Source organism: Brienomyrus brachyistius, unplaced genomic scaffold (genome assembly GCF_023856365.1).
Source record: "Brienomyrus brachyistius isolate T26 unplaced genomic scaffold, BBRACH_0.4 scaffold50, whole genome shotgun sequence".
NCBI lineage: Eukaryota > Metazoa > Chordata > Actinopteri > Osteoglossiformes > Mormyridae > Brienomyrus > Brienomyrus brachyistius.
In genome coordinates this window covers 1,066,956-1,093,681 of record NW_026042325.1, presented here as the reverse complement: position 1 = coordinate 1,093,681, position 26,726 = coordinate 1,066,956, and the positions used below count along the sequence as shown (strand labels likewise).

Genomic DNA, 26,726 nt, shown 5'->3' with positions numbered 1-26,726 from the left:
TGGGCATTAGAAGTCCTGTGTGAAGTCAAAAGTAAAATTATGAAATTGTGCAGTGCTTAAAGCTGTTATGTGATGTTTTCTTTTTCTTTAATCCCATTTTGCACCCTCCAGCTGACGGCAGCACGCCTCCAGAGAAGCCAGCCCCCCCTGATGGAGACCCAGAGCCCCCAGAAAGAACCACAGAGGCTTCGAGTGCCACTGCGTAAGTACCTGGGTGCCAGATGTTTGGTGAACAAGATTAAGGTGTTTGTTTTGCATTTAGCTGCCTCTATATAATTGAAGTAGTTTTAGATCTCAAATACGTGTTGTCCTAATATCTTAATGGTGAATGGAAATAAAACATCAATAATGCTTGGGTTGTTTTTAGTTTCGTATCTTCATATAAAACAGATTAGGAGGATTCACATTGGCGCGGTATTAGTCTGCCAAGGTATCTCTTTTGGCAGTTGTACAAGGAACCGCAGAAATATTTCTGGGGTTTGCAAGTTGCCAGTTATTGGCACTGGGTCGTGTTTGCTAGTCCAGTCGGCACTAGCTTCTCCAGCTGTGGCTTACGTAACTGATAATGTGTATAGTGGAATGTTTCTGGGCACAGTCAATAGCATTTGATATTACTAGATTGAAGAAAGAACGTGGAAAGTATCATGATGGCAGCAAACACTGAGGCGTCTTTGATTTATGTTTACAGGGATGTCGGCCGGGCCTGTGCACTTTGTAACTGTGATGGGCGGAGCTCGCATGGCCAGCGGGAGCTCCGGCGCTGTGGGCCCTCTCTCCTCTGGTCCCCGCTCGAGAGCCCCGCTGTTACGCCCCTGCCGGTTGGCGATGATGATCTGTCCTCCATCGGTTTCCCTGACCTCATCAGTACCACTTCATTGTTTGATGAAAATGGTCAGTCGGCAGATGAATAACCTTGTGGACCGGTGACTTGGTCCTGCTGTTTGCCTGCCTGTCATTCTATGTGTCTCTATGATCAGGTGCCACCTGAAGGATGTGGGTTTGAACTCCTTTGGTGAAATTCCCTAATTTAACCTGGCTATGAATGTGAATTTCTTCAGTCTATCTGCGTGTCTGCCTCTGTCTGTGTGTCTGCCTCTGTCTGTGTGTCTGCCTCTGTCTGCGTGTCTGCCTCTGTCTGTGTGTCTGCCTCTGTCTGCGTGTCTGCCTCTGTCTGCGTGTCTGCCTCTGTCTGCGTGTCTGCCTCTGTCTGCGTGTCTGCCTCTGTCTGCGTGTCTGCCTCTGTCTGCGTGTCTGCCTCCGTCTGTATGCGTAGTTGCGTATCTAATCTTCAGTGGCTTTTTAATCCATATCACAAGTCTCTTCTCACGTGACAGCTGAGCCTTATTGTTTGTTTATTCCCTTATAAACATTACCTGAAATGTCCTGTATGTACTTTTATGATGTACCGCATTATCACTGCCCATACTCTCCCTGCACCTGCGGACATCACAGGGCACTGCTGGGTGCACTACTGCTGTGCCGTCTGGTCGGAGGAGGTGAAGGTGACAGGCGATCAGCAGCTGGAGGGCGTGGATAGAGCAGTCATCTCAGGGATACAGCAGGTTGGATGGGGGCCATGTGGGGTCTTTCGGGTTTTTTTATTTTTGATAGTGGTACACCTATGAGATCTACTCATTATGCATCGGTACAGTGTTAATGCAGAATGTAAATGCAGCATTAAGGAAGGTAGCATGCGCTGTGTTTGAGACGGATCGAGGGTGATGACGCCGGCTTGCCAAGGCTTTGCTGCTAAGGCTCTGCTCCTTGTTTTTGCAGCGATGTGAATACTGTAAAAGGCTGGGTGCTACCATAAGGTGCAGGGCAGAAGGTTGCTCACGTTCCTACCACTTCCCCTGCTCGGCGGCCAGCGGCTCTTTCCAGTCCATGAAGCTGCTGGCTCTCCTTTGTCCGGAGCACATAGACAAGACGGCCGAATTGGGTAAGTGCGGGGATCTGCTTCGGCTCCCCGCGTGGCCGCTTTTTTCGTTCCCCTCTAACGCATCACCTCTTGGCACCACCCAGTGGGTGAGGAGTCGCGCTGCGCCGTTTGCGACTCTGCGGGGGAGCTGCCCAGCCTGCTCTTCTGCACGGGCTGCGGGCTGCACTACCACGCTGGCTGCCTGGAGATCAGTGCCACCCCGCTGCAGCGTTCGGGTTGGCAGTGCCCTGAGTGCAAGGTGTGCCAGACCTGCAGGTGAGCCCATGTGGCAATGTGCGCATCAACACAGCATGCCTGTTTATCCGGGATGGCATTTAAGGTGGAGCGGCGTTCGAGGCACTTTGTATACAACCACTCCTCGATTAGTGACTGACGTCGATTCCAACAGCCGAGTCGTTAAGTGAAAAGGTTGCTAAATATGCATCACAGTAGCTTAGGCATGACCAGTTTTAGCATCACTTTGTACAGCCTAGTTCAAGGATCTCTCTTACTCTGGTGCGTGTTGCTGTCTGGTGTGTGAAATTTGCCCGTAAATGCACACATTGGTTAGAAAAGTAATTCTTTGTTACCGCCATATTTGCACATGGTCGCTAACTGATTGTCGCTAAACAAAGAGCGATTGTACAGGAAATGCCGAAACGCAGAGATGTGCAGACATGATGCTGGCTGCTTGGTTTATTTCTTCAAGTCATTTTTGGTAAACGGTTCTTTTTTGTGACTTGTCTGGCTCTGCCTGGTGGGAGTGAACGCTCTGTGCGTCGTGCATCCACAGGCAGCCCGGGGAGGACTCCATGATGCTGGTCTGTGACGCCTGTGATAAGGGCTACCACACCTTCTGCCTGCAGCCCGCCATGGAGTCTCTTCCCTCAGACCCTTGGAAGTGCCGGGTCAGTTGCGGTCTGTGCTGCACTCGCCCCCTGTGTTGCGGCAGGCGGCCCGCTGTGGATTTACTGACCCCCGCGCCTGGTGTCTCTCTCCCCCAGAGGTGTCGGGTTTGCAGCGGCTGCGGCTCCCGGGGCTCCACCCTGTCCGGATCGGTGCAGTGGTTCGAAAAGTACAGCGTGTGCGGTGGCTGTCATGTGCGCCGCAGCTTGGCCTGCTGTGTTTGCGACCAGGGCCCCGAGTCCCCGACCGCCCTGCACTCCTGCCAGGCCTGCGGCAGGTCAGTGATCCGTGGGTGCCGCTCGCTCCTCACCCACACGGGTCCAACCCCCCAGTCTCCCTCTGTCGATAAGGCATATTTTACTGGACTGCTCTGCCTGTCGTGCCATTAGACAGTGATTGTTTGATGCTACATTGCAAGTTGTTTCTAATAAAACCCTCCATTGTGACATTATCATTTTTATCTAGCATTAAGCTTGTCCTGTTATTTGTTTATTTATTAAAAACTCTCCAAGTTTACTGGACATTTTGATATTTATTATGTATTTTTTATGTATCTGGTTCCTATTGCTATATGAATAATTATTGACTGACCCTAGTTATTGCCATGAGCTAGTCAGAGATGCTGACATGCCATTAAATATCCAACTGTGACCTACCTACCTACCTTCCTAGCTCCTCTGATCTGTCCTTTACTTTTAGGTCGGTACACATGCGCTGTGCGTCCCAGCCGGACTCTGTGGGGGGGGCGTACACGTGCCACCGCTGCCGGCAGCTGGAACCTGTGGTGGAGGCCAGTGCAGCTTGCGCTCCGCTTGAAGGAGAGTCCGAGGCCGCGATGCCAGCTGAGCCCGTGGATCCAGGTAATTCCCCAGCCTTTTGTCTGTAAGTGTAAAATCAAATGACCGGTGGTCTTCAGCAAAGCCAGAGCTCATTAAGTGGTATTTGGGTCCATTTTTCCCAAGTGCTCTAATGCTGCAGTTGTAATGCTGCAGCAGTTGGATAAGGGGCTGGGTTCTGAGGTTCTACTGTAGCCTCCTGTGGTTCTGAAATGTCCTCCTGTTGGTCTCGGTTGGCATTAATGGGTGATGCATTCGTCTAGCTCTAAAAAAATTTCTTTGAGTGTTAGCCTGTGTTTAAATATAGCACTTTTACTGAGCTGCAAACAACACAGGCTGTTTTTGAGTTGTGATAACCAACATTTATTTCTTTGTCTTGTTTTGCAGGCCTGGAGAACACCGCTGAGGAGGAGCAGCGTGTGGAGCAGCGTGAGGAACAGCTTTCAGCAGAGGAGCCTGAGCATGAGGTGGCAGTGAGCCCCACGGAGCAGCCGTCTGTCTCACCTGAGCCTCCAGGTAAACCAAGGTTCTCTGTTGGGGGAATATGGCCTCAGAACATGGTGGATTACCTAAAGCAGGTAGCGGAGGGGTGTACATGCTGGGGAGGGAGTCTCTCTCCCTTTTACCTCTGATTACTTACTGTCCAGGCACATAGGCTGTTTCTGCTCTCGCTTCAGCAGCCTAATTTGAATTTTCCTTTCCTCTTTATTTAAGTGGAGTTCAGTGGTGAAGAGGTTGGGCACTTGGAGGCCGGGCCTTGTCCTGTCCCTGTGGCTGGTGAAGGAGATGTGGCATCTCAGAGTGAGCTACCCAGTGACTCTCCACCTCCTGCCCTGAGTTCTGCAGCAGAGGTCCAGGCTGAGCCAGGAGCTGAGGGCTTGGTAGAAGAAGGATCTAAGCAACAGGAGGAAACGGAGAACATCACTATGGAACAGCTGTCAGTTGAGGAAAGAGATACAGGTGTCACTGAGGGTTTGACTCCAAATGAGCCTCCTGCTGGGGAATCCCCTCACCCCCAAACCCCTCCTATGGAGCTGGAACACCTTCCAATGGAAGGGGTCGAGTCTGAGCCTCACGCTGTACCTGAGGCAGAACCAAGGACTAGCCCTCTGTCTTTTGTGGATGAGGTCCCTCCATCTGACGCGGTTCCTGAAAATACCCTATCGGAAGAGGCAATGGAGGAGTGTGCGGGGCCCACAGAGGAGGCGCATTGTGAGGTGAAAATTGAGCCGGAGTCCCAGGAAATGGAATCCAAGCAGGAACTCCTCCTGGATGAGATGTCCAACCTGAGCCATGGAGATGGCAGCAGCAGTGGATTTCTGGGCTCCCCTGGAGAGCCTGATTGCCAGTCTCTGTCCACGGAGCTCGGTCTGGGGCAGACGGCAAGGTCCAAGTCAGACTCCTTGCTTACGGAGACGGATGATTCGCTGCCCTTTGATCCCCTGAATTCCGATGGGGACAAAGTCAAACGGAGAGGCTCTCCTGGCCGCTCTCGTGTCAAGCAGGTACTGAATAACAAATTAAGTATTAATATTGATTAATAAGAAGGTATAGAATAGAGACAAAACGGTATGAGCATTTTAAATCACTATTGTAGTGACCAAAATAGGTCACGATAATCCTGGTTATCAGGATTATCGTGGTATTGTTAAGTGCTGAAAATGTTCAAAAACACCTCAAATAAAATTAGCACCAGTATGTAATTTCTGTTAGTTTAAACATTAAAATAACTTTTGTAAATGTGAAAACCATGTCAGATGCACATCACTATCTCTGGAGCTCCGTCACTATCACTGCCTTCCACCCTGTTGTCCCGGACACTGAACAGACCCACGCTGCCTGCTGGCTCTGTCTGCCCGCGTCTGGGAGACTGCGGCTAACTTTGGTTGATGGTGGACAGTATTCAACATGAATTTTCCAAAGTGTAGTAATCAGTCATGGTTTTAATGATAATTAAAAATTGAAACGGTAATACTAGCTGTCGGGGAATTTTACTGGTAACAGGTTCATCCCTAGTACAGAATGGAATCGCAGGTTGAGTTTTGGCTGAGTTTTTATGGTTGGTGTTTGTGTGTATTACCGTATTCTCAGCTTTTAAATGATGGTTTCCCCTCTCGGTTGCTTACGGGGTTTCACTCTGCCCTGTGCTCTATGCCCCCCCCCAGGGCCGTGGCAGCAGTTTCCCAGGGAAACGGCGGCCGCGGGGCAGTGGGAGCGGCCGGGGTCGAGGTCGCTCGCGGCTGAAGGCCATGGCCTCCTGCATTGAGGCCTTCCTGGTGAGCTTATGCATGAATGCGCTGTCTTTGATTGTTATTGAGGTGGTAGTGCGTGTCCATTAGAGGCAATGTGTGCATGGTGATCTATGCATCATAATCATCACATACATGGCAAATTATTATTTCTGTGTCTACAAGTGTTAATCTTAACAATGCATTCACTCGTATAATATTACATTTTGATGCCTTACTTAAGGGTTTGCTGTTGTCAGGTTTCTCTTTTAGCCTTTCCTACTAAACTTTCACTTTCCTTATTCTCCTTTACATCCCTGGGTATATAGGCTGTGGCTTCTGCTGTGGGTTGGCCTTGGTTTTGTTTCATCTTATCTGATTTCATTGTAATAGATTCAGCCCAGATTGGTGGCTCGGTGTTTTTTGCTTTTATCGTGTCCTGATGCGTGGATACGGTAAATCGGAAGCTGATCGAATTCGGCTTGGGGGAAGGGAATAGGCGAAGGCATTGCGTTTCAGAGTGAGGCTGCAGTGCATGCTGTGAGAGTCACCAGGGAGACAGGAGCCGTACCTCTGACTGTGGCCTCCATGTCTCCTCCTTGACAGCCTTACATTAGCTGGAATAACTATGGAGCTGCTGTAACTGTAGCTGTGTATTAACCTGACCAACAGTAGCATAGTGTGGTCAGGGCAGCAGGACCTGAGCTGGTAACCAGAATGCTTTGTGGTTTGAGTGTCGTGGTGAGCTGCTTAACCTGAAGGAGTCCAATACAGCAGTATGAAGGCTTTTCTAATGCAGTACAGATATAATCCTTCCCAATGAGTGCATTATCGTGTGTCGTTCAGTCGTGGAATTTTATGAATCCTATGGTTTCCCAGCAAAGCATGGACACAGACGCTGGCCTGGGTAAAGATGAAGAGGAGGAAGAGGATGACACTATGCAGAACACCGTGGTGCTCTTCTCCAACACGGACAAATTTGTCCTGCAGCAGGTACCCAGTGTAGTCCTCGGACGTCCACTCTGGCCTGGTTTCAGCATAGCTGACGTCATACCTCCCCCCCCCCAGGACATGTGCGTGGTTTGTGGCAGTTTTGGACGTGGAATCGAGGGGCAGCTTCTGGCCTGTGCCCAGTGCGCCCAGTGCTACCATCCCTACTGCGTTAACAGCAAGGTGTGTCGCCGTGGTCCCAGCGTGTCGTCTGTCCGTTGGCCTGAGGTCGTATTCCTCAAGCCGGTCCTCAGGGACCTGCAGACAGTCCGGCAGGGAGCTGGCAGGGGCCGAAATCGTGGATTGGTTGGGGGTCCCCAAGGGCCAAAGGGACCCGGATCCCCTTCCATGTTCCCGTCATTTGGTCAGCATTAATGAACAGACTGTTTTTCCCAGCAGTATGTTTATAGTAAACTCACCTGTCGGTGCTCCTGTTTTATGTAAAAACTTTTTATGGAACTTTTACTTCATAGGTCTTGGTTTAATTGTGTGAGTCTTTCATTAATGTTTTTTTTTTAATCTTGTCGCATGGCTGCATGTGGCGCCCCCTTGTGACATTTATTTGCCCTGTGCAGATCTCCAAGATGATGCTGAGCAAAGGTTGGCGTTGCCTGGAGTGCATCGTGTGCGAGGTGTGCGGCAAGGCCTCGGACCCTGCCCGGCTGCTGCTGTGCGACGACTGTGATGTCAGCTACCACACTTACTGCTTGGACCCCCCGCTGCACACTGTGCCCAAGGGAGGCTGGAAGTGCAAATGGTGCGTGATCAGAGGCGTGAATCCACACCCAGAGTAGCTGCTATGCTAACGGTTCTGTGACGGTCGGCTGTGCTGTGCCCTGTCCCCTGCCTGCAGGTGCGTGTGCTGTATGCAGTGCGGAGCTAGCTCTCCTGGCTTCCACTGTGAGTGGCAGAACAACTACACGCACTGCGGCCCCTGTGCCAGCCTCGTTTCCTGCCCCGTGTGCCGCGAGAACTTCATGGAGGAGGAGTTGCTCATGCAGTGCCAGCACTGCGACCGGTGGGTGGGGGCCTGTCGCGCTAGGGCTCAGGGAATTTACCAGTGAAGGGCTCCCCCCCCTGACTGGCTTTTGCCTTTACGTAGGTGGATGCATGCTGTGTGCGAAGGCCTCTACACCGAGGACGAGGCAGAGCAGGCATCTGACGAGGGATTCGTGTGCACTGCCTGCTCCCCCTACGTCCCTAAACCCCCAGGTAACGCGTTTTCATCTGGGCAGCTACGCTAACGGCTATAAGACGGGACTCATTCTTCTTCATGAGTAATTTTGTCTTTCAAATGAACTCCAATGTTTTTGTCTTCTTCTAAGTCTTGGAGCCACCCCTGGTGACACCAGTGAAAGTGAAGGAAGCAGGTTTGTGGTTTTAAAGGGCTTTTGTTTGACTTATTTGTTTCTCATTCGCTGATGGTGGCGTAGCTTCTCGGCGTCGTCGTTCTGAGCATGTGTGCCGTGCTCCCCTCAGAGCCGCAGTTCTATCGCCTGGAGGGCGTTTGGCTGACTGAGACGGGCATGTCCATGCTGCGCGGCATCGCTCTGTCGCCAGTGACCAAGCGGCGGCAGCGGCGCTCCCGCACTCTGGACGGGCTGGAGCTGAAGGACGGCGAGGGGGATGCGGAGAAGGGGGAGGGTGAGTGTGCGGCTGCAGTTCAGAGGCTCAGCTCCGAGACCTTGCCTGAAGCGTGACCCTGGATGAGGAACCTGCTCCCTACCCTCCCTTGATCAGGTTGTGGGGATCCCATGGAAAGTGAGTCCAAAGCGGCGGCCCCTGGGAGCCCCGACCGGGAGCCTGGGCCTGAGGGGGCAGCAGAAGGAGAGGGAGTGAAGGGGGGAGCGGAAGAGACTGACGACGGGAAGAAGAGGAAGAGGAAGCCCTACAGGCCAGGTAGCCTAGGGGACCCGCACATCACCGCACACCCTAACCCTACAGGCCAGGTAGCCTAGGGGACCCGCACATCACCGCACACCCTAACCCTACAGGCCAGGTAGCCTAGGGGACCCGCACATCACCGCACACCCTAACCCTACAGGCCAGGTAGCCTAGGGGACCCGCACATCACCGCACACCCTAACCCTACAGGCCAGGTAGCCTAGGGGACCCGCACATCACCGCACACCCTAACCCTACAGGCCAGGTAGCCTAGGGGACCCGCACATCACCACACACCCTAACCCTACAGGCCAGGTAGCCTAGGGGACCCGCACATCACCGCACACCCTAACCCTACAGGCCAGGTAGCCTAGGGGACCCGCACATCACCGCACATCCTAACCCTACAGGCCAGGTAGCCTAGGGGACCCGCACATCACCGCACATCCTAACCCTACAGGCCAGGTAGCCTAGGGGACCCGCACATCACCGCACACCCTAACCCTACAGGCCAGGTAGCCTAGGGGACCCGCACATCACCGCACATCCTAACCCTACAGGCCAGGTAGCCTAGGGGACCCGCACATCACCGCACATCCTAACCCTACAGGCCAGGTAGCCTAGGGGACCCGCACATCACCGCACACCCTAACCCTACAGGCCAGGTAGCCTAGGGGACCCGCACATCACCACACACCCTAACCCTACAGGCCAGGTAGCCTAGGGGACCCGCACATCACCGCACACCCTAACCCTACAGGCCAGGTAGCCTAGGGGACTCGCACATCACCGCACATCCTAACCCTACAGGCCAGGTAGCCTAGGGGACTCGCACATCACCGCACATCCTAACCCTACAGGCCAGGTAGCCTAGGGGACTCGCACATCACCGCACATCCTAACCCGAACCCTACAGGCCAGGTAGCCTAGGGGACCCGCACATCACCGCACACCCTAACCCTACAGGCCAGGTAGCCTAGGGGACCCGCACATCACCGCACACCCTAACCCTACAGGCCAGGTAGCCTAGGGGACCCGCACATCACCACACACCCTAACCCTACAGGCCAGGTAGCCTAGGGGACCCGCACATCACCGCACACCCTAACCCTACAGGCCAGGTAGCCTAGGGGACCCGCACATCACCGCACATCCTAACCCTACAGGCCAGGTAGCCTAGGGGACCCGCACATCACCGCACATCCTAACCCTACAGGCCAGGTAGCCTAGGGGACCCGCACATCACCGCACACCCTAACCCTACAGGCCAGGTAGCCTAGGGGACCCGCACATCACCGCACACCCTAACCCTAACCCTACAGGCCAGGTAGCCTACGGGACCCGCACATCACCGCACACCCTAACCCGCACATCACCGTGTTCTGGGGTGGGGTCACCTGGCGTCCCTGAATATGCTTCCTCCCATCGGTTGTAGGGATTGGTGGGTTTATGGTGCGACAGAGGAAGTCTAACCCCCGAGCGAAAAAGGGGCCAGCAGTGCCCCCTGCTGGAGAGTTGGATGGATTGAACGCAGACAAGGCTACTGATGAAGACAAGTTAACTGCAGGTTAAACCGAATGCTTCTGTCTGCTCTATGCTGTTGTCTCACCAGTCCTTCCACTTTGACTGTGTTTGTTGTGAAGTTTGGTCTTCGGTTAGCGGGTTAGCGTTTCCAATGCTAATCGGCACAAAAATAACATCTGGGACATGTGGGCTTTAGATATTCCTGGAGGTCACTGTCTCCTTTATAGTGGGCCTGTAAAATTGAGGATGGTTCATACTTGCTCAGGAGCTCATCCGGATACAGCTGCGATCGCCCCCGACCTTAAGGTGCCCGAGGTAGAAGGGGAGCAGGCCAAGAAGCGCAGGGGCCGGAAGAAGAGTAAGCTGGAGGACGCCTTTCCGGTGTACCTGCAGGTATGTCGCGCGGGCAGATATGCCCGAGCCCGTCCTGTGGACGGTGAATTAGCCGGTGCCCACTGAAGTATGGTTAGACGGTCTCTCTGTCTCTACTAATACAGGAGGCTTTTTTTGGCAAGACCCTCCTGGATCTTAGCAAGAAAGCACTGCTGCCCCCTGCTGGACAGAGGCAGGCTCATGGTCCCCTCCAGCCTCCACCCACTACAGCAATGGCAGCGGCTGAATCAGGTGAGGGCTAAGACGGGTAAGGCTGCTTTTGCACACAGAACGTCTCTAACTAACCTAAAGTGACTGTCCTCATATGGGAAATTTCAGCTGAGGCAAAGGAAGGTGTGACAGCGAAGCTAAAGCAACCGGCTGTTCCAGCGTCGGAGGCTGAAGGAAATACAGACGGTGAGATTCTTTATTTAAAACATTATTTACCATACATGGATATTACTCTTGGCTAATTCGGCAGTGTCTGACCGGCTGTCTTGGTGAACTTTCAGCTGATGCTGGCCCCGCTGGACCGCTGTCTCCCAAGGACCAGACGTCGCGTGTCGCACAGAGCTGTGAGGGTGAGAGGCCCGCCTGAGCTGAGCTGCGGCTTTGAGTGCCCGCACAGCGCTGTCATCGTTTGCCTCCGTCACCAGCCTCCGCTCTCCTCTCACTCGTCTGGTCCTGGCTTTCCCCAAGGTGGCGACAGTCTCAGTTCAGAGCAGTTCTTCCGGAAGGTGCTTGGAGTTCAAGACGGGGCTGTCCTGGGTGATGGTCAGCAGGGGAGTGTGGGAGCCGTGGTGGAGCCGGGTCCGGGTGAGCCCAGCCGAAGTCTTCCTCCAGGTTTGTTTGGGCTTGGGACGTAGGGAGAGAGAATGATGGGCTGACCGGGATGTCAAAGTGTGGTCAGTGAGTGAAGCTTTGTGCTGCTGGTTGGCCTGCATGTCTTGACACAGGGAGTCTTAATGAGGTTGCCGTGTTAATGTGAGAGCCTCACACCGTATCCTCCATGCAGGAGGCTCTTTGTCTAGCTCCCTGCCTTCTGCTGGCATGATGGACTCCTTCCCCGGGCTCTCCCAGTCTCCATTTTTGGACAGCCGGTAAGACCATTTATCCTGCACGGTCCTGGTTGGCCTTCCTAATGATGCTCCCTCTTCCTGCAGTGTTAGCTCACCTCTTGTTCCGGCGTTATCAGGGATCGGCCGGGTTTCTTCAGCCCTGACCATGGAGAGGAGAGTACCTGGGTGACACCATCCACCCCAGCCTTGCCCTCCACGCCCTCCACGCCCCCCACACCCACAGAGCCGGAGGGTGACGGCCTGTCTTACAGCCAGCGCAGCCTGCAGCGCTGGGAGAAGGACGAGGAGCTGGGGGAGTTGTCCACCATCTCCCCGGTGCTCTACGCTAACCTCAACTTCCCCAGTCTCAAGCAGGATTTCCCGGGTTAGCCTGCCGGAAAGCGACACGTGCACAGCTCACAGCACTTCACCTGGAGGCTGGGCTCTGCTTTGGTCTCCCTGTTTATTTCTCCCTTTATTTGCTCTTGACAGACTGGTCCAATCGGTGCAAACAGATAATGAAGATGTGGAGGAAGATTTCCGCTGCAGATAAGGTGCCCTTTCTGGTAAGGTGCAGTTTTCAATGCAGCTTTTCCATCGCATTTGGCTCTGTCTGTATTGCATGGCATCCGTGATATACACGGCAGTGATGTCACATAACCATCCTTCCTACCTTCGCCTCGACAGCAAAAGGCCAAAGACAACCGGGCTGCCCAACGAATCAGCAAGGCACAGAAGGTCAGAAATGCCCTGGGGAGGGGGTGGGGTTGTGTCTCTGGGAGGGGCTTGATATTGGTGCAGCCCTGCTGTGAATGTCTGCTGATGTTCTCTGCTCTGCTACTTGCCCCCCCACAGCAGTCTGAGGTCCAGCTGTGCCGGTCTGTGAAGACGGAGCGTCCTGACCTGCACCTCCACATCCCCCCTCCACTTTCGGGTTCCCTTTCCACTCCGTCGCAGCCCAGCTCTGCGGAGAGCCCCTTCTCCGTCATGCCTGGCACCGGTACCCCAGTGGATCCTTTCTCGTCGCTTACTCCCCAGTCTCCACACCCTCAGTCCTCTGGCAGTCCACTGCAGGCCCTTTCCTCAGGCAAACCCCTTTCAGGCCTGCAGCTCGCCCCCCAGGCTCAGCCGAGCTGCTCCGGCCCACAGGACACGCAGCCCAGCTCCTGCCGGTCTCCAGCAAGCCTGCCCCAGAGCCCTCAGCACAGAGTCCCTGGGGGCTCCCCTCTACTCTCTCCACCACACTCCTCCCCCTTTGGAGACCCTCCATGTAGTCAGAAGGGGGGGGGACGTCAAGAGCACAGTACTGCCTCCCCTCTGTCTGCAGCTTCTCCAGCTGGGATGGGACAGCAGAAGCTTGACCTGGTTGGTATCCCCTCCAGTAGGGCTCCTCCTGCCGGCTGCGCAGACGTTATCTCTGGCTCTGCTGCTGGCTTGCTGGAGTCAGGGGACAGACTGTTCAAGACTCCCATGACACCTCGGGCCCAACAGGGCGACGCCACCAACCCCGCCGGCTGCCCCCTGCCTGGCGCCCCCCCCGGTCACCTTTCTGAAAGCTTCCGCCAGTCTCCCTCGGCCTCGTTTTCGGACAAACACGCTCAGCCTGCTCTCACCTCTCGACCTCAGTCAGGGGACGGCTGCTCTCCTCTGTCCCACAGGCCTCTGCTACCTCAGGCAGACCCCAGCTCCAGAGTGGCTGCCAGCCCCCAGTCACCCCTCAGCACAGGCACTCTTTCCAGTGAAGTGTTTCCTCCGCAGTCCCCTGTCCCCCCCTGCTTCCAGTCTCCTGAACCTTACTCGCGCCCTCCCTCGCGGCCCCAGTCCTGCGATCCCTTTGCATCTCTGCAAAAACCCCCCCGGCCAACCTCAGTTCCCCCACAAGGCAACCTGGGCTTTCCGGCCTCCACTCACCCCGGCCAGCTGCCCCCAGTGGCGCCCCCTTCCATTGGGGATCCTCTTTCAGGAAAGCCCCCTGGACCCCCTGCGGTGAACTGCAGTCCCGGCATGGGCGTGTTTCCAGGGGCAACGACTCAGGTGCATGTGGCTTTTGGAGAATCCCGCCCCCCCCAAGCTCAGCCCCAGCCAGCCCAGCCTCAGGTGCTGAGTGCCGACAGCTTCCCCTCGCGATTACACCTGCCATCGGGGGCATCCGAACCCTTTTCTATGCGAGCCCAAGAGGTGCCTCGCCCCCCTGCAGTACCGGGCTCTCAGGAGCCGCAGGAGCTCCATGTGAGTCAGGACCTGGTGACAGGCAGTCTGAGCCAGTCGGACCTGGAGAAGCACCGACAGGTAAATTTATAGGCAGATGTCAGAAACACCCGTATGACATCTGATATGGGGAAAATGGCTCATTTTTGGACATGCTGTTCATGGAATTGGGTCCACATCATATTCACTTTCTAGAGAAGAGTCAGCCAAAGTTAAAAGAAAAAAATGGAACTGGACTGTGAATCCCTTATTAGATGTGGGTCTCGTATCTCTCACAGCTTTCATTTGAGACGGCTCAGAGCCCCGCTTCCTCTAACAGAAGTCTGTTCCCTGTTTTCCCCTGTTCTTGCCCTTTGCAGAAACAGAGATTGAGAGAGTTGTTAATGCAGAGAAACTCCCTACGACAGGAGAAAGCAGCAGCTGCAGCCAATAACAGCGCCACCCCCTGGCCAGGAGAGAACATGCCACCCTACCAAGCAGATAAGAGTCAACGAGCCCCCCCACCTTACCCCCAGGTACAGGTCTAGCTGCCATCTTGACTGTACCATACTTGTTTCTATAATAGGAAAACTTTCACTGATTGTTTCTGCTATTTTAGGATAGAGCTGCTCTTGTTGCTGCTTATCCAGCTGCAGAGTTGGGTAAGAAGGCTGCTGTAAGCACAATGGCTGAAAAGCTGGGTTGTCCCATTCCTCCTGGGATACCTGCATTAACGGACGCTATTGGCATTAGGTATGAGCATTATTTTATTTATGCTAAGATACATGCAGGAGATGTGTTCTATCAATATTATAATATGCAATATTAAATGGTAACTATGTTTGTTTCTGTGTGCCATATATTATCAGTCATTATCAAATGCTCGCAAATTTTCCTCCCCTGCAGACAAACAGGGCAGAACCCCCATCCCCAGGGCTTTCACCTGCATGGTCAGTTGCCCACGCAGTGGCCAGGACAGAGTGCGACTCCGCGGCGATTTCTGCAGCCAGCTGGGGTGGAGGTGGCAGCAGCTGCGAGACACCACTCGTCTACCTCTGTTGGTGATTCGCTTAACGTTCAGAGGATGCCGGCAATTCCCAGCCCCCTTGCCATGACAACTGGCTCTCCTGCTCAGGCTGTACAGGGAGGCCCTGTGCCTGGAGCCCCTCCACAATTCATCGAGCTGAGACACAACATGCAGAGGGGGCCTCCAGGAGCACAGTTTGTGCCGCGTGGTGTGCAGCCCCGGCCACGTTTGTTCATACCTCAGCAGGGCGTGGGTGCCCCATTTCCACATGCTTCTTTATCTGCTCCTCCAGCTCTGCCGTTGCCTGCTGCCGCCTCCCCTCAGGTGGAGGCAGTCAGAGATCCTGGGCTGGGTTTGCAGCAATGTACCACCATACTGCCTCCGCAAGCCGCTTTGCAGTCACCTCAAACCCAGCAGCAGCAACTCAGCACCTCTACTCCAAACCTAAGTATGTCCAGCATGCACGTTCAGAAATCTCCCCAGACTGGTACTGGACAAGACCGAAAGGCTTCCTCTGTAGACCCAATGGCTATAAGGCCCTGTCACCTAGACATGCCAGAGGCTGAACTTGATGACCCATTTGATGCCAAAGGGTTGGGGGGCACCGGAGGTGATGATGGCACTGAGGATGTTGATGACCTTGCCACACTTGACCTTGACCCTGATAAGGCGGATGATGATTTGGACAATCTGGAAACCACTGACCCACACCTGGATGACCTGCTGAAGTGTGATGAGTTTGACTTGCTGGCCTACACTGACCCTGAGCTTGATCAAGCAGATCCCAAGGACACCTTTTCTGAGCAGCTGCGGCTGGTAGAGGCTGAAAGTGAAGTCCCTGGTGCCTCTTCCACTTCTGTTCCTCATGTTAAGGTGGAAGACAAACCAAAGCTGGATTTGACAGAGCAGAAATCGTTCAAGTCAGCCACGTCAGTCACCGGCCCACAGCCCGTATTGAGTTCCTCAAGCATCCCTCATCCTTCTACACAGAATAGCCAATCATCAGAGGCCCAGAGCCTCCAGACACTTAAGTTGGAGGAGAGCAGCTTGATGCCTGGCCTTGAGGATGAAACCAGACCTAAGCCGAAGCAGCTGCCTTCTGGTGCCATAAAGGATGAGATGGCAGAATCTGTCTCCATGATATTAGGAGGGTCACCAAACACTGCCAAGCCCCACTGTGGGCTTGCTGCTCAGCTGCCAAACACGTCTGCTTCTCTTGGGACTGTTCCTTTGGGAGGTCTACCATTTAATCTCCCTGCAGACACGATTTCGTTTCCCTCAGACAATCTGCATTCAGACCTGGATGAGGACCCACTGGGGCTACCGGATGGAGGGGGGCAGCATTCCCCTGCTGTAGATTTGGACAAAGTTGAAAGTTCTCTGGAAGCCAGTGAGCTACCCCTACTAATCCAGGATCTGCTGGAGCACGAGAAGAAGGAGCTTCAGAAGCAGCAACAACAGCAACAATTGAGTGTCCTTCAGCAGGGAGGGATAACATCACACCTTCATAGCACCCTCCCTCAACAGCAAGCTCCCCTTTCTCAGGGTACCCCACAGGTTTTGCTGGCCCAGCAGCACCACTCACTTCCACAGGAGCTTATAAATCAACAGTTTCAGCCAGGTGTGGTGCCCAGACCCCACTCACTCCCACCCCAGCAGCAGCCGAGGCTTTTGGGAGCAGCCGTGCCCCCGTCACCTAATCTTCCCATGGCTCAGCAGCCAGGAGGACATCAGATGATTGTCAGTCCACATCAGCAGCAACAGCTAGCAAAGCCACCTCTGGCTGGCACCTTCTTCCCAGACACTGGTATCTTAATCCTTAAAATGTATTTTATGTCGTCGTCTAGTTCATTTGTTTACCGGGGAACTGAATTCTTGACCCTCTGACACTTTGTTGCAGATCTGGACAAATTTGCGCCAGATGATATCATGGATCCTATCGCAAAGGCAAAAATGGTGGCACTGAAGGGCATCAAAAGGGTTATGGCTCAAAGTCCCATCGGAGTGCCACCTGGCATCAATAGGTACTTGGTCTTGTTCAAATTAAGGCAATTTTCAGTCTTCGTTTTGTGACTGATGTCAGTGCTTGACTCTCTCTCTCAGACAACAAGTGTCTCTCCTGGCTCAGAGACTGGCCAGGACCCCAGGCGCTACAGATCCCCAAGGCAGGCTCCAGGCAGGGCCTGCAAAGGTACCATTTATTTACTAATCCTTTATTCAGCCACAGATCTGCTGAGATGTGACAACAAAATGACCTCTGCCGTCTGACACTGAATGACCCTTCAGATTCTGTCCTGAGAGTTTGCTGTTGGGAGTTCTAATGGACTGTAGTATGGTGATCTGACATCAGTTTTGCTCTGTTTTCCGCAGGAAGGAGAAACCAGTGACATGACTCAAACCAAACCCAACCCTCCCCAGTTCGTGCAAGGCATTATCAGTACGGGATGATTAATAAATTTTGACATTTTTGAGTGGGGTTTGGGTTCTTTTGGTTTGATGAGATCTGTTCCCAATCCAGATGATACGGAGCAGCACAAGTATGAGGAGTGGCTGCTTCACACTCAGCAGCTCCTGCAGATGCAGCTGAAATTCCTGGAGGAGCAGATCGGCGTGCACCGCAAGTCCCGCAAGGCACTTTGCGCCAAGCAACGCACAGCCAAGAAGGCGGGCCGGGAATTTGCTGAGGCCGACGCCGAGAAGCTTAAGCTGGTCACTGAAGAACAGAGCAAGATACAGAAACAGCTAGATCAGGTAACTGAACTACGGAAGTGACGTGGCAGTATGGATGCAGTGCTGCTGAGTTTGTGCTAAGGCTGGATAAGTAATGATGTTCTGTTTTGTTTGTTCCTTCATTCATTCGAAACGCCCAGGTGCGCAAACAGCAAAAAGAGCACACGAGTCTGATCACAGAATACCGAAACAAACAGCAGCAACATCAACAAAGCTCCGGTCTTCTGACACCTGGCTCTTCTGCACAAGCAACTCGGGTCCTCTCCAAGCTGCCCGGATCAGTGGTAGGGCAGCAGGGTATGCCACTGTCAGGCCAGCCCCCTGTGCATGTTCCTCCTGGGGGGGTCCCGGTAGGATTGCAGCAACCTCCGCCCTTCCTTGGAGCCACTCAACCCCCACATCCTGTTACTATGGCCTCAGGTCCCCATGCAGGATGTTTTCCTCAGAATGCTGGAGATCAGGGCCCAGATGCAAGACTTATGCAGGATCGACAAATGCAGCTTCAGCACAGGATGCAGCTTGTGCAGAAAATGCGGCAGCAAGGACTTATGGGGCAACAAGTAATTCCACCACAAGTCCAGCAATCTGGCTTGACTACTCAGCCAGCAGGTGTTATGGTAACACCGTCCCAGCAAAGGGGGATGAATAATCCGATGATGTCTCAACAGCATGAGCCCCAACAACAAAGCATGATGCAGCTCCAAGATCAGCAGGTGCCTGTGCCAGTGCAAAGTCTGATGGGAAGCCAAACTGGTCCACAACAACAGCAGAACGTTATGGGAGAGCAAGTGATGACCCAAGGCAACAATGCTGTGGGAAAGGAGCAAAGAATAATTGAAAACCAACAGATGTTGGTACAACAGCAGAGAGCCCAGGGTTTGGTGCCTCAGCATGGGCTGGTGGGTCCTCAACAGCATGGCCTTAAGGGACCACATACCCAACTAACCCCACAGCAACAGAATATTCTAGCACAGAGAATGCTTCTTTCCCAACAGCAAAAGAAGGCAGGAAATGACTCGCCACAGCGACCCCAGCAACAAAAGTTGCAGCAGCACCTGCCACAGCAGCAAGGATATATGAACCAGATCAACCTTCAACAAGACCTGGGCAGACCGCTGCAAACAGCACCGACGCAGCTGGAATCGGCTGAAAGTCAGGTCACCCTGGAAACATCTCTCCCAGCAGGAAATGCTCGAGAAGGTCCTCAACAGCAAGGGATAACTGAAGGCCTGCAGCTAGGGGTACAAAATGTTTCACATGATATTCAAAACGCTAAAGACAGTGGAATACTTAACCCAAGGACACCACAGCAGCCACAAGGGTCTGTAATCGCTGTCCATGTACAGCACCCTGGGTCAGCAGGAGAGGCATCAGGAGCGGTGATTCAGCAGCAAACACCAAACACATACATGGCACCACAACCACAACAACTTGCACAATTGCAGCAGCTTTCCAGTTCCCCCTCTTCATCAGGGATCCCACAACAACTTAGTTATCAAAGCAACCAAAGTGTTCTTTCACAGACTGTGCCGAGGCAAAGCAACCTGCAGGGAGAGCAAAACAGTCCTGCACAGCAGGATGGACAACAAGTGTGTCGCGTATCTCAGCTACAGCAGCAGGGTGCAGTTGTTGGTCAGAAGGTTGAGCCGCAGTCCCAGGATGGGATTGGGCAGCTACAGTGTCAGACTGGCCAACAGGCACCTGGTGTGACAACTCACCCAAATCCGCAGCAACAACAGCAAGCCCTCCTCCTCCAACAGCAGAAGCAAGTGATGATGGGACAGTTGGGTATAGTGAGGGGACAGCAAAGTCCAGGGATGGTCCCCAGGCCAGGAATGACTATGGGACATATCCGACCACATATTAACCTTCAAGCATTAATCGCTCAGAATCCCCAGCTCCGCCACTTGTCCCCAAGTCAAATACAAGCTATGATTGCCCAGAGGCATCAGATGCTGAGAATGGCCATGTCTCCGGGGCAGGCACAAGTCCCAGGACAGCAGAGTCAAGCACAGGGATTAGTGGCACAGCGACCACAAGGATTAGTAGCACAGAGACCACAAGGATTGGTAACACAACAGCAGCTCCCCCAAGGAGCAGTGGGGCAACAAGCTGTGGGTGTGTCCCCACAAACCATGATGATGCAGTCCTCAGTAGGGATACCTCTGCAGCAAGGTGTTAGAGGTCCTTCCCAACAGCAACAACAGTTGCAACAGCCTGGTATGATGGTACAGCCACCAATGCAACTTTCCCAACAGCTACAGCAAAGACCTCCGACCCAATATAGTCTTTTGCCTCAGCATCAGCAGAGAATGCAGCAGCAGCAGCAATTGGCTGGAGGACAGATCACAATGGCTTTGGAGACACTGAGAGAGGGTCACCAAAACTCCCCAGGAATTAAGCTTCCTCAGCAGCATAATGTACAGACACAGCAGCAACAGTTGCAGCAACACTTCTTCCCGCACCCTACAGGTGTACATCAGTCATCACCGACACAAGCATTGCAATCTCAACAAGCATCTCATCAACAAACATTTCAACCACGATTGCCAGGAGCTTCTAGCCCATTTCAGGCACCTCAAACGCCAGTTGGCTCAGAAGGCTCCCCAGCACGCTTGATATGTCCTGGCCCCTCAGCAGTAGGCACTACTTCAAGTCCAGCTTCAACCACCAGTCAGGAACAAGGCACACTATCCTCTTATGGCCAAACGGTCTCTGCCACTGCAGTTGAGAATTTTGCTAGAAAAAGCAGTCCATTCAATCAAGTAGACACCAGTAGATCTGTCTCAGGTGAGGTGAATGGGGCTCCAGGGCAGCCAGGGCTAAAGTGTGAACATCTGTCTTCAGAAAAACTACCCAATGAGGTACAAAGTACCACATTGCTAGTGGGCAGGCCACCTCCTCAAATTGAAAGGAATATGCAGCAGCCCCCTTGTGTAGAGAATCAAACATCTCATCACGGGGAAGAATCTCTAAACAAAATGTTTCTTCAGAACATTAAACAGGAGCCGAGGGAGGTAAATTGTGATCCAGAGGCAGGGAATGAGGCCTGTAGTAGGGTTGTAAAGAAGGAGAGCAGTCATGGGCAGGTGGGTCCTTGCCCTGTTGGCAGTGTCACTGGTTCAGTTTATTCCAACACCACAAGCCAGGAAAACACAGCTGGGGCTCCTGGCTTTCAAGCTCAGCAGCCTGGGACAGGACAGCATCTTCTACAGAAACTGTTGCACACTAAAAACCTGCAGCTGGCAGCCCAGCAGCCCTCCGACAACATCCACAGTGAGATTAATGGCCACATCAACAGCAAATTGGCGATGTTGGAGCAGAAGCTGCAGGGAACGCCATGCAACATGGAGGTAGGATCCTCTCGTCCTTGGTTTCTGAAGCAAATATTTGTAATCTGTTCAAGATTCTTTAGATACAACTGTTCATGCTTTTCCTCCTACAGGACTCGCAGTCTGTCAACAAGAAGCCTCAGGCAACCAAGGTGAAACGCACATCTAAGGCTGTGCCCAGTGCCCGAAAGAAGACCAAAAAGGATGAAGTAGGAAAAAGCACAGAGGCTTTGATGAAGCAACTGAAGCAGGTGTGTCAGAGCTGAACATGACCTTCAGGGAACAGTCTGGTTTTCATAACCTTTATTCAAAGGTAATAAAATACGCAATTCTGTTATTCCAGGAGCTGTCTCTCCTTCCTCTAATGGAGCCCTCCATCACTGCCAACCTTGAGTTGTTCACGCCTTTTGGCAGCAGCACAGGCAACGATGAAACAAAGCTGAAGGGTTCTTTCGGCAATGCAGTACTGGACAATATCCCTGACTACTACTCTCAGCTGCTCACTCAGGTAGAATATAGCAGGACGGCGTACAGTGTCTTGTTTGTCTTTGTCAGTCAGGTCCTCATGGTTCCTGTCTCCTCAGAGTCATCTTAGCAATCCACCAACACCACCCTCCTCTCTACCGCCCACTCCCCCGCCGTCGGTGCAGCACAAATTACTGAATGGGGTGACCACCGTGGAGGAGCTGTCTGATGAACAGAAGGAAGCTGACCCTCCTGAAGAGTCCAAGGGTGAGCTGGTGGGAAAAGTGGGTTTTTAGGCTACAGTCTGTGTCGTGTAGAGCCAGTTTGAGTCCCTTTCTCTCTATCTTCAGACACAGAGGGAGAGGGTGTGGAAGTGAAGAATGTTGATTTGCTCGCTGCTCTTCCCACACCTCCACACAATCAAAACGAGGATATCAGGTACTGTTGCATACAAGCACTCCATGGATGATCAGGGTGATTTATTTGAATTGTCACAGATAAACTGGTATGTTTGATCACATAGAAGTGCATTTGTTCTGTAGTGGTATGTACAGGCTGTGACTCTCTCTCCTTCCCACTTTATTTCAGGATGGAGAGCGATGAGGACAGTGATGCTCCAGACAGCATCGTTCCCGCTTCCTCTCCAGAAAGCATTCTGGGGGAAGAAGTCCCTCGCTTTCCTCTGATGGAGGAGACAAAGCTGAGCGGAAGCGAAAGGGCTATATCGCCTGTCATTCCCATCATCCCATGCTCTGCTATCCCTGGTATGAAATGTAATCCTCCCTACTGCCTTAGGCCATTGTGTCATTATTATTTTCACCTGCTCTGCTAGAGAGCCCAGCTGTGTCCTGCTCGATAGACATGCTCCCATTAGTTCACTACAAAGAAAAGGCTTTGGTGCGCCTGTTTCATACACCGTCTCACTGACTTGTCTTTCTGCTTGACCTGCTTTCAGTTTTCCCTGAGACTAGGGCTTTCGAATCCGTGAGCTCGCATTCTGAGCATACTGGCAGAATGGGACCAGGTTCGAGCCAATGGGATAAATCTAAGAGCGACGAGGTGTCTGTCACGCTCATGCTGTCTGCTGCTGCCGCTAAGGTACCGTGGGAGGGGATCCGCAACTCCGTGTCCCTGTACGCAATGTGGTCACACCCACTTTACTGAGCCGTGTTCTCTCTCCTTCCTCTGAGAACAGAATCTGAACGCAGTGATGGTGGCCATGGCTCAGCTTCTACACATGCAGACCCCAGGGTCCTATGAGGTGGCCTTTCCGCCGAGCCCAGGCACAGGGCCTGAAGCGGGCAAACCTCTGGACACACTTGCTCCGGGTACTTTGCTTGGCATAACATTGGAGTAGAAGCGCTAAGAGAGAATGCTCAGTACACTAATGCATGGTTATGTCCCCCTTTCTTGTGTTTGGTGCCATTTGTGTTGATCCAGGTCCTTCAGACCCAGACAGCTCTAGACAAGGAAAGCCAGAGTGGGTAAAGTTTGATGCCTCCTTACCTAGCTGCACTCTTAAGAAGCAGGTGGATATCTTGTCTATTGTCAAACAGGTGAGTAAATGTCCAGCTGGTGTAAATGTTAATACCTTTGTTTGCTTAACCCGTTGAACTTGATCTAAAGAGGATTAAATGGCATGTTTTACTTTCAGGAGTGCCTGGAGACAGAGGACAAAACGGTTCAGCACTGTTACATCACCAATGTGTCTGACCTGGATGTACACCATCTTCCTATATACCCAGTGGACACTTCTTCGCCCCAGTCACCCGCCCCACTAGTCCCTCTGCATCCATCCTGTCCGCCTCCTGCTCAAAGCTCATCTTCTCCACCTTCCAGTCCAGGCAAACCTCCAGTCAAATCTGAACTTGAGCAGGACTCTGCCGTGCTCCCTATGGCTGCCACACCGGCGGACCCCATGGCTTCGGCTGAAGATGCTGCCGCCCTGCTGGATTGCTCCCCCAAGGCCAGCAAGCATCGCAGCCGGTCGCCCTCTGAAGACGAGGATCTACGGCCAAAGATGAAGAAGTGGAAGGGGCTGCGCTGGAAGCGCCTGCAGCTGGTCATCACCATCCGCAAAGGCAGCTCGCGGAAGGAGAGCAGCAGGGAGGTGTCGGAGCTCATGGAGCGGCTGCGCATCACCCTGCGGCCCGACAGAATGCCCCGCGACCTGCGCAAATGCTGCTTCTGCCACGAGGAGGGCGACGGCCCCACCGACGGCCCGGCACGCCTGCTCAACATTGACGTGGACCTATGGGTGCATCTGAATTGCGCGCTATGGTCCACAGAAGTGTACGAGACGCAGGGCGGCGCGCTCATCAACGTGGAGGTGGCTCTGCGCCGGGGGCTGCGCACGCGCTGCGCCTGCTGCCAGAAGACAGGCGCCACCAACAGCTGCAACCGGCTGCGCTGCCCAAACGTGTACCACTTTGCCTGCGCCATCCGCGCGCGCTGCATGTTCTTCAAAGACAAGACTATGTTGTGCACGCAGCACAAGCTCAAGGGCCCCAGTGAAGAGGAGCTCAGCAACTTTGCCGTCTTCCGGCGGGTCTACATTGAGCGCGACGAGGTCAAGCAGATCGCCAGCATTCTGCAGCGTGGCGACCGTGTCCACATGTTTCGTGTCGGCGGTCTCATCTTCCACGCCGTGGGCCAGCTCCTGCCCTCCCAGATGGCTGCCTTCCACTCGCCCACCGCCATCTTCCCTGTGGGCTACGAGGCCACGCGTATCTACTGGAGCACCCGGGTGCCCAACCGCCGCTGCCGCTACCGCTGTCGCATCAGTGAGGTGGACGGCCGGCCGCTCTTCGAGGTGCGTGTGCTGGAGCAGGGGCAGGAGGACCTGCTTCTCCAGGATTCCACCCCTGATGGTACGTCAACCCTGTCGTCTTGCTCTCGACTAGTCAGCAACAGTGAACGGGCTGTTAAAACCCTCAATCTGTCCCCCTTTCTTTTCCTAATGGCTCCTGCAGGGATTTGGGCCCGAATTGTAGAGCAGGTTGCCAACCTTCGCAAGGAGTCCGCCATGCTGAAGCTCTTCACAGAGCATGTGAAGGGCGAGGAAATGTACGGCCTGACCGTGCACGCAGTCCTGCGGATCACCGAGTCTGTGAGTTCTTCCAACCTGCTGTTCACTCAGATCCTATTTAAACCACCTTTTATGGTTTTGTTTTTTTTTTTCTTTTTAATTGAGCTACATTTTGCTCTACACAAAAGTAGATTAACTTGTGACCCTCTACCTCACTCCTCCCCAGCTGCCTGGTGTCGAGAACTGCCAGAACTACGTCTTCCGTTATGGCCGGCATCCACTCATGGAGCTGCCTCTCATGATCAACCCCACTGGCTGTGCCCGGTCTGAGCCCAAGATCCTCACCCACTACAAGAGGTGAGCGCAGCCTTCTCTTCTGTTAGAATTACAGTACAGTGCAATGGTCTTAGGCAGTCAAAATGTTTAAGTTATCATGTTGGTGTAAAACCATATCTAGTCTCCCAACGTGTCAGCCATTTCACAAGCTCTCCTAGAACCCTTTGCAGTAACCATTTAACATACCTAAGTATTTTTTTGTTCACTTGACCAATACTCCACCTTATTTGGCTAATCAATACGTCACTCAGTCACTTTATTAATAAACTCATTGGGAATTGAAGCAGCGTTAATCTAGCCGCCGAACAAGATCAGTAACTTTGTCAGAAGTAGTTCTTGTTATTTTTGTTGTGTTACTGTTAATTTGCATTTTGTTTTTCCCCCAGAGCGAATATACATTTACTATTGGGATAAATAGCTTTATACATTTTCTCTGATTGCCTAAGACCTTTGCACAGTACTGCACGCCTCCATGCATATGAAAGTTGAGCGAGTGCTGTAGTTTCCCACAGCGGTCCTCCTTTTATGAAGCCAGCTTATGCCACAGCATATTGGAAATGGCCAATTCCTTGTTGTATTCTCCAGCATACTGTAATTGGCCTTGGACAGACCTCCCACTCTTTTCCTGGCTAGGCCCCATACCCTGAACAGCACCAGCATGTCCAAGGCTTACCAGAGCACCTTCACCGGTGAGATCAACACACCCTACAGCAAGCAGTTTGTCCACTCCAAGTCCTCGCAGTACCGCCGCCTGAAGACCGAATGGAAGAACAACGTGTACCTGGCCCGCTCTCGCATCCAGGGGCTCGGCCTGTACGCCGCCAAAGACCTGGAGAAGCACACCATGGTCATCGAGTACATCGGCACCATCATCCGCAACGAGGTGGCCAACCGGCGAGAGAAGATCTATGAGGAGCAGGTGGGGGGCTACTGTTGTTGGCATGGAAACCAGCACTGACTCTAATCTGTCATGTTTTCAACTGTGCGTCTGAGCTCTGAGAGACCCAAAGATGAAGGATCTCTGATAGCTCTGAGAGACCCGAAGATGAAGGATCTCTGATAGCTCTGAGAGAATGTTGCAAAAATACTGAGCTGATGAAGTTCCCCTTCATGTGAAGTGGAAGGAAAGCCAGTGTTAACACTATTTTCTAACATGGTGGGCAGATGTGTAATTTAAAATTAAGCTTCCTTTTGCTTTTAATGGAATTATAAATAGCTCTTGGTTGATTTAAAGGTAATGTCGTCTATATTTCGTATGTTCATTAAGATTAGTGAATTCTGGCAGTTTTGTAGCTGCTGTGCTTTCTGGGCTCTGCTGTAGCTTTCTGCTTTCTGGGTACTTTCTACTGTAGATCTATCCTTGAGGAAAGGGGTCTTAATTTTACTAGGCTTCTGAGGAAAGAATGCTCTGGTAATCATTTGTGAGCCACATTGCATATGTTGCAGGTAACCACTGGGCATGCTACTTTAAAATGCTTGGAGGACTGGTTGATTTTGTTGAGCTTAATTTTGTTTGAACTTGAGCTTGATCCTAGCAACTGGGTTGCCATGATAAGCTTTGTTTTGCTGTCTCTTCAGAACCGAGGAATCTACATGTTTCGCATCAACAATGAGCACGTGATCGATGCCACCCTAACTGGCGGCCCGGCCCGGTGAGCCGCCCAATGTGTCCCTTTACTTCTTTGTCTATTAGCCATTTTCACCAGCATGGTTTTACGCCTCATGCATCCTCTCCCCTACAGATATGTCAACCACTCTTGTGCCCCCAATTGTGTGGCGGAGGTTGTTACTTTTGACAAAGAGGACAAGATCATCATCATATCTAGTCGGAGGATTCCTAAGGGAGAGGAGGTAAAACACACCATATTCATTCTAATCTACAGTGTACAGAGAGCTTCCTGAAGT

General features: G+C 52.8%; 1 protein-coding gene across 2 annotated transcripts in view; it reads left to right on the top strand.

Moving 5' to 3' along the window:
- LOC125723584 (histone-lysine N-methyltransferase 2D-like) overlaps positions 1 to 26,726 on the top strand; it is a 33,224-nt gene that overhangs the window by 3,776 nt on the left and 2,722 nt on the right. For both annotated transcript variants that reach the window (XM_049000316.1, XM_049000317.1), the window contains exons 3-54: positions 112 to 202; positions 689 to 891; positions 1,453 to 1,562; positions 1,777 to 1,939; positions 2,023 to 2,194; positions 2,712 to 2,826; positions 2,923 to 3,101; positions 3,524 to 3,684; positions 4,048 to 4,176; positions 4,375 to 5,165; positions 5,826 to 5,936; positions 6,768 to 6,881; positions 6,957 to 7,061; positions 7,454 to 7,635; positions 7,732 to 7,896; positions 7,981 to 8,090; positions 8,204 to 8,248; positions 8,358 to 8,522; positions 8,619 to 8,777; positions 10,198 to 10,329; positions 10,552 to 10,679; positions 10,784 to 10,910; positions 10,998 to 11,075; positions 11,171 to 11,239; positions 11,358 to 11,501; positions 11,674 to 11,758; positions 11,854 to 12,101; positions 12,209 to 12,282; positions 12,404 to 12,454; positions 12,572 to 14,005; positions 14,284 to 14,439; positions 14,523 to 14,656; positions 14,810 to 16,737; positions 16,831 to 16,954; positions 17,034 to 17,121; positions 17,301 to 17,367; positions 17,449 to 17,681; positions 17,801 to 21,013; positions 21,106 to 21,243; positions 21,336 to 21,500; positions 21,577 to 21,724; positions 21,808 to 21,895; positions 22,046 to 22,221; positions 22,413 to 22,555; positions 22,653 to 22,785; positions 22,898 to 23,013; positions 23,112 to 24,327; positions 24,430 to 24,566; positions 24,712 to 24,842; positions 25,455 to 25,740; positions 26,400 to 26,473; positions 26,564 to 26,672. In XM_049000316.1, the coding sequence (XP_048856273.1) occupies positions 112 to 202; positions 689 to 891; positions 1,453 to 1,562; positions 1,777 to 1,939; positions 2,023 to 2,194; positions 2,712 to 2,826; positions 2,923 to 3,101; positions 3,524 to 3,684; positions 4,048 to 4,176; positions 4,375 to 5,165; positions 5,826 to 5,936; positions 6,768 to 6,881; positions 6,957 to 7,061; positions 7,454 to 7,635; positions 7,732 to 7,896; positions 7,981 to 8,090; positions 8,204 to 8,248; positions 8,358 to 8,522; positions 8,619 to 8,777; positions 10,198 to 10,329; positions 10,552 to 10,679; positions 10,784 to 10,910; positions 10,998 to 11,075; positions 11,171 to 11,239; positions 11,358 to 11,501; positions 11,674 to 11,758; positions 11,854 to 12,101; positions 12,209 to 12,282; positions 12,404 to 12,454; positions 12,572 to 14,005; positions 14,284 to 14,439; positions 14,523 to 14,656; positions 14,810 to 16,737; positions 16,831 to 16,954; positions 17,034 to 17,121; positions 17,301 to 17,367; positions 17,449 to 17,681; positions 17,801 to 21,013; positions 21,106 to 21,243; positions 21,336 to 21,500; positions 21,577 to 21,724; positions 21,808 to 21,895; positions 22,046 to 22,221; positions 22,413 to 22,555; positions 22,653 to 22,785; positions 22,898 to 23,013; positions 23,112 to 24,327; positions 24,430 to 24,566; positions 24,712 to 24,842; positions 25,455 to 25,740; positions 26,400 to 26,473; positions 26,564 to 26,672 (14,843 nt within the window). The remainder of the gene's footprint in view (positions 1 to 111; positions 203 to 688; positions 892 to 1,452; positions 1,563 to 1,776; positions 1,940 to 2,022; positions 2,195 to 2,711; positions 2,827 to 2,922; positions 3,102 to 3,523; positions 3,685 to 4,047; positions 4,177 to 4,374; positions 5,166 to 5,825; positions 5,937 to 6,767; positions 6,882 to 6,956; positions 7,062 to 7,453; positions 7,636 to 7,731; positions 7,897 to 7,980; positions 8,091 to 8,203; positions 8,249 to 8,357; positions 8,523 to 8,618; positions 8,778 to 10,197; positions 10,330 to 10,551; positions 10,680 to 10,783; positions 10,911 to 10,997; positions 11,076 to 11,170; positions 11,240 to 11,357; positions 11,502 to 11,673; positions 11,759 to 11,853; positions 12,102 to 12,208; positions 12,283 to 12,403; positions 12,455 to 12,571; positions 14,006 to 14,283; positions 14,440 to 14,522; positions 14,657 to 14,809; positions 16,738 to 16,830; positions 16,955 to 17,033; positions 17,122 to 17,300; positions 17,368 to 17,448; positions 17,682 to 17,800; positions 21,014 to 21,105; positions 21,244 to 21,335; positions 21,501 to 21,576; positions 21,725 to 21,807; positions 21,896 to 22,045; positions 22,222 to 22,412; positions 22,556 to 22,652; positions 22,786 to 22,897; positions 23,014 to 23,111; positions 24,328 to 24,429; positions 24,567 to 24,711; positions 24,843 to 25,454; positions 25,741 to 26,399; positions 26,474 to 26,563; positions 26,673 to 26,726) is intronic.